The sequence below is a fragment of the Myodes glareolus genome, chromosome 6 (assembly GCF_982192425.1).
Source record: "Myodes glareolus chromosome 6, mMyoGla1.1, whole genome shotgun sequence".
In the NCBI taxonomy this organism is placed as follows: Eukaryota; Metazoa; Chordata; class Mammalia; order Rodentia; family Cricetidae; genus Myodes; species Myodes glareolus.
Genome location: NC_142031.1, coordinates 116,179,347 through 116,194,143, shown reverse-complemented (window position 1 = coordinate 116,194,143; position 14,797 = coordinate 116,179,347). Strand labels below are relative to the sequence as shown.

At 47.4% G+C, this 14,797-nt stretch overlaps 1 protein-coding gene across 4 annotated transcripts in view; it reads right to left on the bottom strand.

Moving 5' to 3' along the window:
* The window catches only part of Dpp6 (dipeptidyl peptidase like 6), an 868,555-nt gene that overhangs the window by 59,881 nt on the left and 793,877 nt on the right, over positions 1-14,797 (bottom strand). For all 4 annotated transcript variants that reach the window (XM_085691109.2, XM_048440198.3, XM_087907530.1 and 1 more), the window contains exons 11-13: positions 13,217-13,340; positions 11,737-11,775; positions 815-922 (exon numbers count right to left, since the gene is read on the bottom strand). In XM_085691109.2, coding sequence (XP_085547235.2) covers positions 815-922; positions 11,737-11,775; positions 13,217-13,340 — 271 coding nt within the window. The remainder of the gene's footprint in view (positions 1-814; positions 923-11,736; positions 11,776-13,216; positions 13,341-14,797) is intronic.

The following is a 14,797-nucleotide window of genomic DNA, read 5'->3' as shown; positions in this document are numbered from 1 at the left end:
CTAAGCCAGAAGTAGTCATAATTCCTACCCAAGACATTTCGGGATCCTTCTTTCCTCCCTCCAAGATATTCCTTAAGGGGATTGTCCTGTGGTCTTTCTTCTGGGTCCACATGCACCTCCCACTTCCTATCCACAGTGTTTCCAAACAACCTTCTTCTTAATTCTATCTTATATACTTGCTCCCATTCTTCATCACTTTAATTAACTTCAAAATAAAATCTGCACACAGAGGATGGGGTTGGTGACACAAAGTGCCAAGTACATGCCCTTCCATCCCACCATCCATCAGGGCAGAGATCTCAAAACTCAGCATCCAGGCAGCTATTCCTGTGGTGACCGTGCTTGTAGGCAGACATTCCCAGATATCCACTTCCCTGCCCAGTGGCACTTACCCTAAGTCTCCTGACCAGAACAGGTGAGTGTGAGTGGCAGCTACAGTATCATTAAGGTCAGATATGCTTCTGGCTCATGGTAGCAGCAGTACTGGGGTTAGGGGGAGACTTATGAAGGACCTGGAACAGCAGCCTTGAGAGAAGGGGAGTGTCAAGATGGACAGACAGCTACTCAGTGGTCATCTTGGATCCTCATTGCTAGTCCCTGGATCCCTTTATTGTTGCTAGAAATGTCATATCCCGTCTTCATGGTCTTGACTCCAGCCACTGCCCTGCTCAGAGTCTCTGCATTTGGACAAATGGCATGCTGCCCTCACCCTTGGAACCCATCTGTGAAGTCAGCCTCCTGGGGCTCCTTCAGGTTCCGGGAAGGTGAGCGTGCTCACCAATAGCACAACAACACGTGAAGCAGTGGAGTTTACCTGGGACGAAGACACGGTGATGTGGTAGAACTTCCCCCGGCCCCCTTGTGGGATCGCTCTGACAAAGAAGAACTTGCGGCCATCCTTGGAGAACACAGGTTCTTCATTCTGTGGACAGAGGTGACCTGTCTGTCAACATAAGCCGATGGGAGCATGCAGAGCGTGCAGGAGGAGGGGCACCCTCAGGTATTTCAGGTGTGATTTCTAATGATGGAGGGAACTGAAAGGGGGGGGGGTTCTGTGCGCGGTTTTCACTCTCTTTGGGACTAGAGAGTGGGTTTGGGTTTTCTAAAAGCCGAGGGAGAAAGGGGCACCCAAGTGCACAGAGCAGGGCTGGAGATGGCTCAGTTGGCAGAGCGTCTGCTGTACAAGCATGAGGACCTGGCTTCAGATCACCAGAACCACGTGAAAAGCAGGGAGCGGCAGCAAGAGTCTGAGACCCCAGTGCCGGGGAGCAAGGAGAAGTGGATCCCCACGTTTCCTGGCCAGTCAGCCTAATGTACTTGCTGAGCTCCTGGTTCAGAGTGGGATCCTATCTCCAAGATAAGGGGGAGAACATCTGGGGAAGACAGCTGACATCAGCCTCTGGTCTTCACACGCACACACACACGTGTATGTGTACTCATGTGCACACCTGTGTACACCTACACAAATATGTGCTTTTACCGCCCCCAACACACACACTTGCAAATCACATTCTGGGGCAGAGTCAGATAACACTGCTGCCCACCGCATGCAAAGATCAGTGAGGAAATGGGCTTGTGCACACATCGGGCACACCTTGTGAGTGTGAACTAGGCCCGAGGACACACACTGACTTCAGTCTTTGCTGTGAAGGCCCAAGCATGCAAAGCTGCTGTCCTGACTTTTGCCGCACACCAGCTCAAAGGCATTGGGAAGAACAGTCAGAGGCAGCGCTTTCCTCTCTTCTAGTCCTGCCTTCTTTTCCTTAATAAAGTCTCTCTCACACTGATTCACCCACTGAGGAGGCAGGCTCAACGGACCTATTGTATCTATTTTAATACAGCAGACAGAACCCTTTTGGGCCTGGCTCTCGCTAGAGACACCCTAAGAGGCAGGTGCTAGACAGTGCATCTGTCTGGACAACAGTCTCTTTGACTGTTGTTTGAAGTCAACCCTGGGGTCTGGACTACCTGAGGGATATCCTGCTACTGTGCTCTGTTCCGGCACCCCAAGCGTGAGCAGGCAGGTACTTGCAGCCCTTAGCCTGTCCTGCGGGGAGTGGCCATTGATGGGCAGAGGGAGATTTTGGCTCGGTAGCATCTCTTCTACATTCTGAAGCCAAAGTCTAGAGGTTTCCGTCAGTAAATGCCAACTAGCTGGCTCCTCCAATTACGGCTAAGGTGTATCTATATTGTGATTCAGGAAGCTGCCCGCTAATGCAAGGATGAGAACAAACAGTAAACAAAACGCAGCTGGCCCAGGAAAAACTCATTTCCCCACAGTGAAGAAACATGCAAATACGATGTGCTCAGAGCAATGAACTAACATGTGATTAAAATGACATTTAATCTTCATGAATATTTGCAATAAAATGAAACCTTTAATCTGCAAATATTGATTTTTCTATTTAGAGCTGGGAGTGTGGTATTTAACAGGAGAGGGAGTGGGAAAGAACAGCCGTTAATTTGGCTTTTGAGATGAACTTCTGTTTGCCAACCATGGATGGACGAGGCAATAGCACCCTAGTTTTCTGGGGGACATGTTTGCACTTTGGACAAAGATTAAATGTGATATGATTAATTCTGGACAGAAGCATTGTACTCATATTGAAAAGGCCTCAGCTTCTGGGGTCATTGGCCCACTGCTCTCCAGAACCTTCCAGAATGTGCTGAGGAAGGCATCCGCCAGTCTTTGGAAACCTGCTCATGTAGTAAGCGTGTGTGTGTGTGGAGACTGGATGCCAATCTTGGCTGTTCTTCCTCAGGACGCCATCACTCTGTGTTCCGTGGCAGAGTCTCTCGCTGGCCTGGGGTGTGCTGATTTGGCTAGGCTGAATGGTCAGTGAATTCTAGGAATCCTCCTGTCTCCATCTTCCCAGTGTCGGGATTGCAAACGTGTCCCACAATGCCTTGTGCTTGTTTGTATAGATTCTGGGGGTTGAGATCGGCTCTTCATGCTCACATGACAAGCCCTTTACGGGCTGAGCTATCTCCTCAGTTCAGTAAATAAACTTTTAGTGACAAAGAGCAGGGCTTTTTTGATGTGGGCACCAGGATCCACCTCTCGTTTGATGTTGGGGGAGTCTGGTTTCCTGGCTCTGCTGCCTAACTGGCCCAACTCTCTCCACAGCCAACCTTCCAGGAGAACAGTCTCTGTGTGGCTTCTGCCAGGTTCTCCCACAGCTCCTGTCCTCTGACCTTCGAGCCCAAAGTTTGAAATCACAAAACCAAATATCTGACTAAATATGTAAGGCAGCCTAATACTCACCCCCTAGACCAGCTACAGCCAGGCTGCGGTTCAGAGTTCAATGCCCAAGTGTGCTGGAGCTGGAGGGCCCTCATGGATCTGCACCGGGGCCAACTTGCCAGTCTGGCAGCAGTGATGGGCATGCAGGTGGCCAGAAGAAATTTACTATTTCTCTAGCATATTCTTAGAGTGGAGGGCCCTTGCTAGAGGTATGCACACATATGCACCCCTTCTTTTTGACTTCTGGGGCTCTCTGTGGGGTCCATTGTGAGACTCCAGGAAGGAGATGGAGAGAAAAGAGCAGGCGATGAGGTCTGGGCATGCGGATGGCTATGGTCACCGAGGCCAGTAGCACTGCTGTGGGCCAACCATCCTGCTAGCAGCACAATGGGGAAACTTGTCAATTGGAGCAGACAGTACCCGCCTGGGTCGACAGGGTCTTCTGGGATGTGTGCGGCAAGCGGTTGTAATGCACAGAAGGTGGATGGACAGTGGAGTATGGCCTCAGTGGATCTCCCTAAGTCATGCCTGTGGCCTCTGGTAAGAAATGCTCATGATCCTGAAGGGGCGGCCAGTGGCTTCCTGGTAGCTGATGGCAGCTCAGCCTTACATAGGCTCCCATGATGCCCGGCAGCACCACAGCATTAAGGATGCAGAAGGTGCAGATCAATTCCAAAAGTAGTGTCCATGCATCCCTTTAGGGGAAAGTGATACATTGGGAAGCTATTTGAAATTGGGTTTCTCTAGTGCTTAAGTAGTGATGACCCACTTGTAGAGTCTCAGATCATGGTATGTGGGCAGTCAGCCCTACTGAGGCTTGTCATGGCAGTCCTGGCCAACTCGTAGGGTTCCAGACCATGGTGCGTAGATAGCCTCACCTGTCTTGTGTGAATGGATGAGTGGCCTCAGAGGTGAGTGTCCTTATAGGGAACATGGTGCTTTTAATAAAGCATTTAATAAAATGGGTGTTCACGGCACCGTGCCTTCTTTGGCTCTAGTTCCTCTCACATTTAATGTGATTGCTTCTTCAAATATCAGCTACTTGCTTGGTTAATTAAAAATTGACATTTTAAAACAGTAAAAAATAATTAATTTAATGCCACTGTTCCTCTGCATTCATGCTGCTGGTTCCCTGGGTGCTGTTCAGGGGCTCAACATTCACATCCAGGTCTGAGCTGGTGGCTTTCTTCCGCATGGTGAGATTTCAGTCAGAAAATATAGGAGAATCCAGCTGGTGTTGGTTCTGTGGCCACTCCACCATGCCAAAGAGGAAGACAGTGGAGGACAGCTGGAGGATCTGTCCCCAGACCCCCAGGACAGCGTGTCTGTGGAGGTCGAAAAATGCAGCCCTATTTCCTGCATTTGACTTGTCTGACAGTCAGAGAGTTTGGAAACTGTAGTTACAGTTCCAACTCAGGATGTGACAGCTCGGTTCTATTGAAGTTAAGATAGCGTCATGCCATCCTGACAGGTGGTCAGGATGTGCAGACACACTTCTGCTCCTTTTGTAACTATGAGGTCACCTGGGGAAGGGCGGTCTTCAGAACATGTGACCTAGAGCAGCTTTGTGACCTAGACAGCAGAATGCTGATGATTTGATGTCTCAGAGTGATAAAGCCATTGGCTGTGTGAATTATCCTATGTTAATAAAGTCTTTTGTAACCCCTCCCTCCCATTTACATTGGGTATAAAAGCTGTGGAAAAACAAATACAGGGGATTTCAGTTACTGGAATGCCTTCCTGGTACTTTCCATAGTTTCTGTCCTGTTATTTTTTATGCATCTTCACATTCTTTACTTATATTTCTAAAATTTCCATGGCCCTACCCTGGTAAGAGGTGATTTTGTCGAGGGCAGTCTATTAATGCAATGGAGTAATACTAGACCTTGATAAAGGGATCAACATCCTGGTACATTCCACATGCAACATATGCAGATGGAGAGTAAGCCGATTCATTTTTTATAGCTAAAATTTAATTGACAAAATTATATTTATTGAATAAAAACATGATTTTGAAATACATATGCATTGAAGAATGACCAAATGGAGTTAATGAATGCATACATTATAACCTTCTAATTTCAAGCATAGTTGGAATCTACTAATAAATCTTACTTTCTTTAAATTTTTGTCTATGAGCCTGTATGAGTCTATGTGCACCATGGGCCTGCAGAAGCCCTTGGTGGCCAGAAGGGGGCATCAGATCCCATGGAACTGAAGTTACAGGTGGCTGGTGAGCTGCCATGTGGCTGCTGGGAATCAAACCTGGGTCCTCTGCAGGAGCAATGAGTGCTCTTAACCACTGAGCCATCCCTCCATCCCTGTGTAGATGTAAAGAATACAGCACATTAACGACTGAACCATGCTGTGCATTAGAATCTCCTGAGCTGACCTGTCCTGAAAACAAGCTGAAACCAACCAACATTCTCGCAGCATCACCCACTCCCAATAGCTGCTGATTCTGTCCTTCGAAGGAGAACAGCAGTCAACAGTGGTTAATCTGACTGCCAATTTTACTGGATTACGAACCACCCAGAACACTGGTGAGGTACAACTTGGGGTCTGTCTGTGAGTTGTTTCCCAACAGGATTAACTGCTGGAAGACTCTCTGTGGGTGACACCATCAGTGGTCTGAGTTCCCAGACTGAATAAAGGAGAGAGAAAGGAGGAAGCTCACTGAGTACCAGCATTTATCTCTCTGCTTCCTGACTGTGGATACAGTCATGTGACCAGCTGCCATGACGTCCTGCCATGGTGGACTGTATCACTTCAACCCCTAAGCCCAAATAAACTCTTCCTTCCTTAAGTTTGTCAGGTATTTTGCCGCAGCAGCGAGATGAATAACCGACGTCCAGAGTGTCCACCCCTCCGTGCCTGGCTTCTGCCACTTATCTGTGTCCTCTAGTTTTATCCTCGTTTCCTTCTTCACCTCTCTGCCTCTTGAAGGACAGTCAGGTAGTCTTGGCTGCTGTGCACCGTGATGTCGTGACACGGAAGTCCTTTCTGTGTCATACAGAATGTGACATACACCCAGCAATGGGACTTTAGTTTTCGATATCTTCCACAGAGACATTCCTGAATTACATTCTTGCTAATAGGCTGTCAGGGTTCCCTGCATCTCCGTATTGTCGCTGATACACATCTTTTGTCTTTTTGGTAATACCTGCCAGAGATGTGCGGTTATTTCACTTTGTGACTTCACCCTGGTGACGTAGAACATTTTTCATGTATCCTTTGGTCATTTGTGTCATCTTCTTTTGAAACATGCATATTGAAATTATTTTCCATTTTGAAATAGAGCCATATATAATTTTCTAAAATTGAATTGTCTCTTTGGATTGGAGAGATGGCTCAACAATTAGGAGCACTGGCTGCTTTTTCTGGAGCTACAAGTGGGGCCTCACTACTCATAAGGCAGTTTACAACTGCCTGTATGTAACTCCAGTTCCAAAGAATCTATATCTTCTTCTGTCTTCTGTAGATATTGCATGCAAATGGTGTCATATATATGCACTCAGGTATACATATACATGTAAAGTCAAATGTCTTAAAATTTTTGAGCTGTCTCTACTCCTGATATGTTTAAGCATTAACCTCCTATCTCATGTGTATTAGTTTTTAATTTCTGTGAAAAAAAGACCTCACAAAAAGCAACTTTAGAGAGGTTTGTTCTGATTCAGTTGGACAGGACAGTATGGCAGCAGGAGTGTGAACATCTGTCCTCACAGCATCCGCAGCCAGGAAGCAGAGACTATTGAGTGCCTGTGTTCACCTTATGTCCTCTTTGTTATTCAGACCAGGGCTCTAGCTGTGGAATGGGGCTGTCTGGTTTTGCAGTGGGTCTTCACTGCGCACTGGGGCTGTCTGGTCTTGCAGTGGCTATTCACTGAGCACTGGGGCTTCCTGGTTTTGCAGTGGGTATTCACTGCACACTGGGGCTGTCTAGTCTTGCAGTGGGTATTCACTGAGCACTGGGGCTGCCTAGTTTCGGGGTGGATCTTCAATGTGCACTGGGGCCACCTAGTTTCATGGTGGGTCTTTGCATGTGCCCAGAGACTTGTCTTCAAGGGGATTTCAGGTCTTGTCAAGCTGACAACCAATGTCACCCATCACAGGTTTAGGGCTTTTTCTACCTCTTTGTAAAGTACCCTTAGACTCTTTGTAGGGACGTCAGGGCATCCTGGGCCATTCTGGATAGGGTGGGCTTCTTATCAATGTTTATCTTCCAATCTACAAACACAGAACATCTTTTCATCTGTGTCTTTTTTCAATTTCTTTCACCAATATTTTTTAGTTCTCAGTGAACAGATCGTTGACTCTTTGGTTAAGCTTATTCCTAAGTATTTTATTATTTTCACAGATTTTGTAAAAGGAATTGTTTTCTTTTCAGATTTTTGTCTATATGTAGAAATGTCACTGATTTTCAAAAATTAATTCATTCCTTCATTTTACATTGCGACCACAGTTTCCCCTTCTCCCTTTCCTCCCAGTCTCTCCCCCCACCTCCCCTCTGCCTACCCTCTCCCATCCATTTCTCCTCCATTTCTATCAGAAAAGGGCAGGCCTCCCATGAATATTGACAAAACATGGCGTATCAAGTTGTAGTAAGACTACACCTCTCTGTATATTAAGGCTAAGCAAGGCAACCCAGTATGAGGAATAGGGTTGCAAAAGACAGTAAAAGAGTCAGAGTCAGCTTCTGTTCCCACTTTTAGGTGTCACACAAAATGACCAAGGTACATAACTGTCACATATGTGCAGAGAGCCTAGGTCAGTCCCAGGCAGGCTCCCTGGGTGTCAGTTCAGTCTCTGGGAGCCCCTATGAGCCCAGGTTAGTTGATTCTGTGTTTTTTTTTTTTTGTGGTATCCATGACCCTGTGAGTCCTACAATCCTTTTCCCTCTCTTCAGCAGGAGTCTCAGAACTGGTCATCTCCTGGGATCAGGCAAGACTACTAGCAGAGGGATTGGGACACCAATCCAGCCACATAACATTGAACCTACAGTCTGTTTGCCTATGGGCTGTGCTGGAGAAAGAGTAGAACAGAGATTGTGGGAGTGGCCAACCAATGACTGGTCCAGCCTGAAACCTATGCCATGAGAGTGAGCCTATCCCTGACAATGCCTGAAGCACCAGGACCCAAAGGTTGGATGGCCTAGAAACTTAGGATAGAACTAAACACTACTGAAGAAAAAAATGTCAATGCAATGATGCCTAATAATACTCTGCTATCCTCATAGATTGGTCTCCAGCCCAATTGTCATCAGAGAGGCTTCATCCAGAAACTGGTAGAAACAGATGCAGAGATTCACAGCCAAATATTAGGTTGAGTTCAGAGAATCCTGCTGAAGAAATGTTACTGATTTTTATACATTGATTATGTATCCTGTAATTTCACTGTCTTTATTCTAATGTGTGTGTGTATATATACATATGTATATATGTATATGAGTGTATGTGTGTTTAAAATCTTTAGGATTTACTACAATAAGATTATGCCATCTGAAAACAGAAACAACTTAATATTCTCCTTTTTGAAAACAGGGAGAATTTAATTCCCTCCTTTCAATGTGGACACCTGGGAGGCAGAGGCAGGCGGATCTCTGTGAGTTCAAAACCAGCCTGGTCTCTAAGAGCTAGTTCCAGTATAGCTAGGACTGTTACACAGAGAAACCCTGTCTCAAAACAACAACAACAACAACAACAAATCAATGTGGACACCAGTCATTGCTCTTCCTTGCCTAGTTATTCTGCCTGGGACTCTCAGCTTTATGCTGAACAGAAGCCACGAGAGTGAATAAACCTTGCTTTGCACCTCATTTAAAGGGAAGCTTTCTGTAGCAGTTTTCTTCAAGATTAAAACCTTCTGTAGTGGAGGGAAGGAAGCTCAATAATACAGATGTTAAAAGACAGGTGAATCTAAGGGGAGCGGAACAATTTCATCCCTCAGGGAAGCTCATTAAGCTCAGGAAGTAAACAACCCAATAGTCGCAGGAAGTCCCTGAAACTGACCAGGGTTACTCAGGCCCTCCCTTCTCAAGAATATTTTGCTCTGTCATCGGTTCCCTATCTGGGATGAGTAGATGCTTGTTTACATCTCGTCAGGAATAATGCTGCACAATGGGAAGATGTTCCCATTTTTCACAGTCAAGCTTCTTGTTAGCTGTGGATTTATCATATATGTCCTTGACTGTAATAATGTTCAAAATTTACAGAGCCTAGCATGGTGCTGGATGTAATTCTTAAGTAGCAGTTTAACTAGACAATAATATAGATAATGGACTTAAAATGATCATTTATTTCCCATCTGATACTGTATCTGGTATAAGATGAGCATACACACATACACACACGTATGTATATATATCACTTTAGATACTGATGGTCCTGGGAGGATGAAGAACTCTGGGCATACTCGCATCTTGGGGTGCCCAAGTCTTCGTTCTTGATAAGCTCCTGGATGAAGCTTGGTAGTCAAACTTGGAAAGAGGGAAATAAAGTGATCCCACTGAGCCATCCCTCTCTGGATAAAACTGGCACTGAGCTAAGAAAAAGATGTGTTCAGAAGTAACTGCATTTGTGGGGCTCTTACTCTGACAAGTGACAAAAGATGCGTGGTCACCAGAGTGCCAGAGAACACGTAGGTACCCAGCAGGTTTGAATGGGAAATGTCCCACACAGGCTTAAGTGTTTGAATATGTGGTCCTCGGCTGGAGGTGGTCTTTGGGAAAGTGTGTCCCTGGGGCAGGCTTTGAAAGTTCAGAGCCTCACCCCACTTCCAGTGTGCTTTCTCTGCTTTGCGTTCCTGGCTGAAGACGTGAGCTTTTAGTTTCCCGTCCTTGCCACATGTCTCCTTCTGGCTGTCAGGCCTCCCACCATGATGGACCCTTATCCCTCGGCAATCATAAGCCTAAATAAACTTATTCATAAGTTGTTTTTGGCCATTGTGTTTCATCACAGCAACTGAAGAGTAACCCACACAGGGGCCACTGGTGATAACTGGATGTTCAACAAATTGGATCTCCGTGCCAATAAAAACACACCTGTGCTTCTTAGTCTTAATTCCTTTATATTCTTGGCTGTGAATGGAGCCTGGGGCTTTGGGTACGCTAAGCAAGTGCTCTACCACTGAGCTACGTCCCTAACTCTCTCTCTCTCTCTGTAATGAGTCTTTGGATTCAAACCTGTTTTGATTTTTCTAGAAGGATTTGAAGATAATTTTATTGCTTTGGGAAGGATAAAAGAGAAATAAGTTCTCTGAACTTGGTCTGTCCTTTCTAATGCAAGAATGTGGAATGAGACAAAAGAATCAACAGAAATATTGGGCGAGGCGTCACTTTCTGGGTACGTTATGTCAAAAAATGCATCACAGTGAGATTTGCCTAAGTTTCTCCTGATAGCTCTTATTTTTAAGGCTTCATTTTAATTAAAAATTGTGTGTATTTGTGTGAGTCTGTGCACGTAAGTGTGAGGGCCTTTGGAGGTCAGAAGAGGGTGTCTGACCCCCGAGCTGGAGTTACTGGCCGTTTTGAGCCACTCGGCACTGGGGCTGCAGTAGGAACTCCTGTCCTCACCGAGGATCCGTCTTATCCACCGAGCCACCTCCCCAGGCCCTCCTGACCTGATTTGACTGATTTCTGTTTTTTAGTGCTGGGGACTGGACTGAGAGTCTCAGGCACATCGCGTAAGTTTTTTACCAACGAGCCACACCTCAAACCCCCAACCTCTTTTAATCTCCGGCCTTCAGAGCTTGCTTTACGATGCCTTTCTGAGTGATGGATGAGAGAAAAATCCCAGGGATGATTCTGGGGTCCAAGTTCCCGAGGAAACTTCTCAGTGAGAGAGCTCACAGCTAGAAACCATGCCTAAGGGCCAATGGGAGTACCAGCCACATGGTTATCTGCTTGCCGTTACACACCACAGCTGGGCGATTTTCTGGGCGGACTATTTTGAGTTCACTGACTACATCTTCTGAGTGGGAGCTGAGATGTTCATCATTACTGTCCTGGGGAGCAGTGACTTCCAGACACCGCCCAGGGAACTTGGCTTCTACAGGACTGCCTGGCAAGCATCCCGGGAGGACAAAGAAGAGGCGACCGGGCACACACTGCCCCAACCACAATAGCAAACACACTTGGATGAGCTCAGGTGGGGATCCCCCAATGACTCCTGCATCTGAAAACCATGGTACCCACCCCTGTGAAGGGCTAGGGCAGTGGTTCTCAACCTTGGGACACAACGCCTTTAGGGCATTGAATGACCCCTCCACAGGTGTCATCTAAGACCATTGGAAAACACAGATAATTACAATACAATTTATAATAGCAAAATTACAGTTATAGAGTAGCAACAAAAAAAAAACTTTATGGTGTATGTGGGGGTCCCCACAACACCAGAAACCGTATTAAACGGTCGCAGCATTAGGAAGGTTGAGAAGCACCAGCCTAGGGGGTCAGGGTGATGGGAGCAATGGTGTCTGGCATGTGGAATTACCTGTCTGTGGAGCCAAGCTTCACTTTCATCTTCATGTTTCTGAAATGGAATTGGAGTGTTAGAAAGGCGCTTTTGCTCGCTTGCACGCACCGTGCAGAGAATGATTTAATCACACCTACATGGCAACTGCACTTGCACAGAGTGGCCACCCGAGCCTCTCAGTGTCGAGGTAATCCCTGCTCCCTTTATTCTATACTGTGAGCTCACAGCCCAGCATAATCATCCTCGGGCAAGGAGAAGGCCACTGTCCTTCGCAACCAGGGCCATCCACAGCGGTGAGCGGTCCTGTGGAAGCTGATGGTATTTCTAATACTTGGTGATCACCACTGGCCAGCCTGTGCCCACCTGGCAGCCACACTAGCTGGTCGTGTGTTTACTTGACCATTGCTGTTGGTCAGTATTTCCTTCATGGGCAAGCGTCAGGTGCTGCACTGTTAGGAACTGGTGTGTGTGCGCACGTATGCACGCACTAGCGAGTGAGGTGATCAAAATGCCAATTTACAATTCCAAGAAACAATCATGGAAAACAAAGCCAGTTAAAAGGGGTCAAAGTGTGCATGAAAGTTGCTCCCCGGAACTGTGTGCAAAGATTTACAAACACATCATGCCCTAAGCACCAGATGACTGCTTTGCACCACCATTGTATGGTGGGCACATGAGGCAGGCACAAAGAAGATTCGAATGTTCAGCACAGATATCGATCCCTGAGCCCTGCCTGCTTCACCCTCCCCTTCAGCAAGCCCATCAGAACAACCCAGAGGAAATATCAACCCAATGAGGTGTCAGAGGCAGGATCAGGTCACTGTGACCTCCTAGAGACACCCCTCACCCCCAGCAGTGTGCTGAGAGCTGCCTGGAAGAGTCCATAGGTCTAAGTGAACCTGCCCAAATCTGATGTTCCTTGCTGGAAAGATAGAAACTTGGGGTCAGAGCCGTCTCTGGAAGATCAGCCTGGCGTGTCACTTGGTCTTTTAAATTCAATATGAGGTGACTTTCTTAGGGCTTGGGCTCAGCAATGTGGAAGGCTGGGCTACAGAACAGAGGGGAGAGTCTGCTGCCCTGGACAGGAGGTAAGGGTACCCTGGGCTGCCTACCTGGTGTGGGGCACCTGACTCTGGAGTGTTGGAGGAGGGGAAAGGTATGCTTTGACTGAGCCTGAGTTGGGTCAGGTCCTGGACCAGTCCTCTTCTCTTTTGAGAAACAGAGAGTGGGAAGAGTAGTGTTCCCAGCACAGCACTGGCCAGTGTGAAAGGAAACAGACCCTTGCCTGTAAAGGCCCCTTAGTGGGACTCAAGGTTGCAGCTCTGCTCTGCCCGAGGATTTTGTAGCAATATCCGATTTGCCCACCAGGTGGCACCAAACCAGAGACTGGACGAAGCATCAATGACCAAGCTGAGTTGGGCTTCACATTTCTCCAGCCTGACTGCATCCCACCTTCCATGCTATTACCATTCCTTTACCCCCTCCTCTGTCCTCATACCTTAGTGCAGACACCCGTGGTGGCGTCACAGAGGGTCAGGATGGACACATTCTGGGCTCGGTTCAGCCAGGTCACAGCAACCTTGGTGCTGGTGGCCCACTTCACCATGGTGATGTAATACTCCCTGAAAACAAAGACAAGAGTGTGAGCAGGGGCAACGGGCACCACGATCTGGCTGCACTCCACGTCTGAACACAAAAGCCAGTGTGTGTAGGTGCGGGGGCTCTGAAATGGCCTCATCCAAGAGCACAGGTGGGTCAAAGCTCCTCATGGACAGCCTAGAATCAGGGTGAACAGTTAACCCTCAACATCTACCCGCCCCAGTTGGGCTCTGAAACAATATGGGAACACTGGGGCTGCCCTGCCAGTTATGTGTGTGTGTGTGGGGCGGTCACACGCTCTCCCTGGGGCTCTCCTGACTTCATCACAGGAGAAGGCTTACCAAAAGCACAACTCTACACAAGCTGATACGCTGGGAATGCAGGGTGGAGAAGGACCTGGCAGAGAGGTAAGGGTGGGGATTGAGGGCGAGGGAAGATGGGCCCTGCAGGGGAGCCTCAGAGGGCTAAGCCTTCAGAGACTCTGAGGCTGGGCTGCTGAGGGTTCAGTTCTTTTTTTTCACTCTTTAAGGAGAAAATACCCAGGATTAGGGCCAATGGCTCTGGTCCTGGGCTTTGGTGAACTTAGTTTGGTGTCATGTGCTGGATTTTACCCAAACCTGAAAATACCACCATGCTCGGAGTGTCTGATACTAATATTGGGAGGGCGGGAGGCTTATGCTGATTAATTTTATCACTCAGGGCTCTCCAAGGCTAGGGTGCCCCACTTTGTATGGGCAAGGAAGAAGAAAATGTCAAGAAAGTAAGTGCCCCAAATAGGTATCCTCAGGTGACTCCCTGGATTGTTCTAGAAGCCATCTAACACGTTTAGTGGCCTGCCTGTCCTCTATAATGAGATCTGCTGTTGGGGATGAACACTTGGTGCTCTTAGATCTTTTACCACAGGCAACAGTGGCACACTCACCAGGCCCTCCTGGTGAACTGAAAGGGGGTCTTTCTATACTTATGTTCCAGAGAAAGTCCTGAATAAATGGGTACTTTCAGCAAGGCCTCCATTAATCAGAAAACCCAGTCGCTGACTGTTGCCTATTCCCCAAATCGACCTGATGACCATTTTCAGTCACTGAACTGAGAAACAGGTCAAGCACACACCCTCTAAACAGAAGGTGTGACCCACTGGGTAGGGGTGAGAGGGGCCCTACAACTGTCCCACACAGTCCTGGAGAACCTCTGAAGGCCTTGTGGGTAAGGAATACATCACATCTACACTCAGACAGGAAGCATTGCTAGACACAACCAACTCTCATGATTTTAACCTTCTGGGTCCTGAGATTTCTAAAACAAGGCCATTTCTGTTCATACCATCTGCTCTCTTGCCTGCAGGCCCAGTGAATCTGGATCTGGGCACAGCGTTTATAGGGTCTGTCTCCTCCCTTGTCCTCTGTCCCGCACCTGCTGTGAAAGGCAGTATGTCCTTTCAGCTACATACCCTAGAGGGGTGCTTCTGTGTTTCACAGCCTCT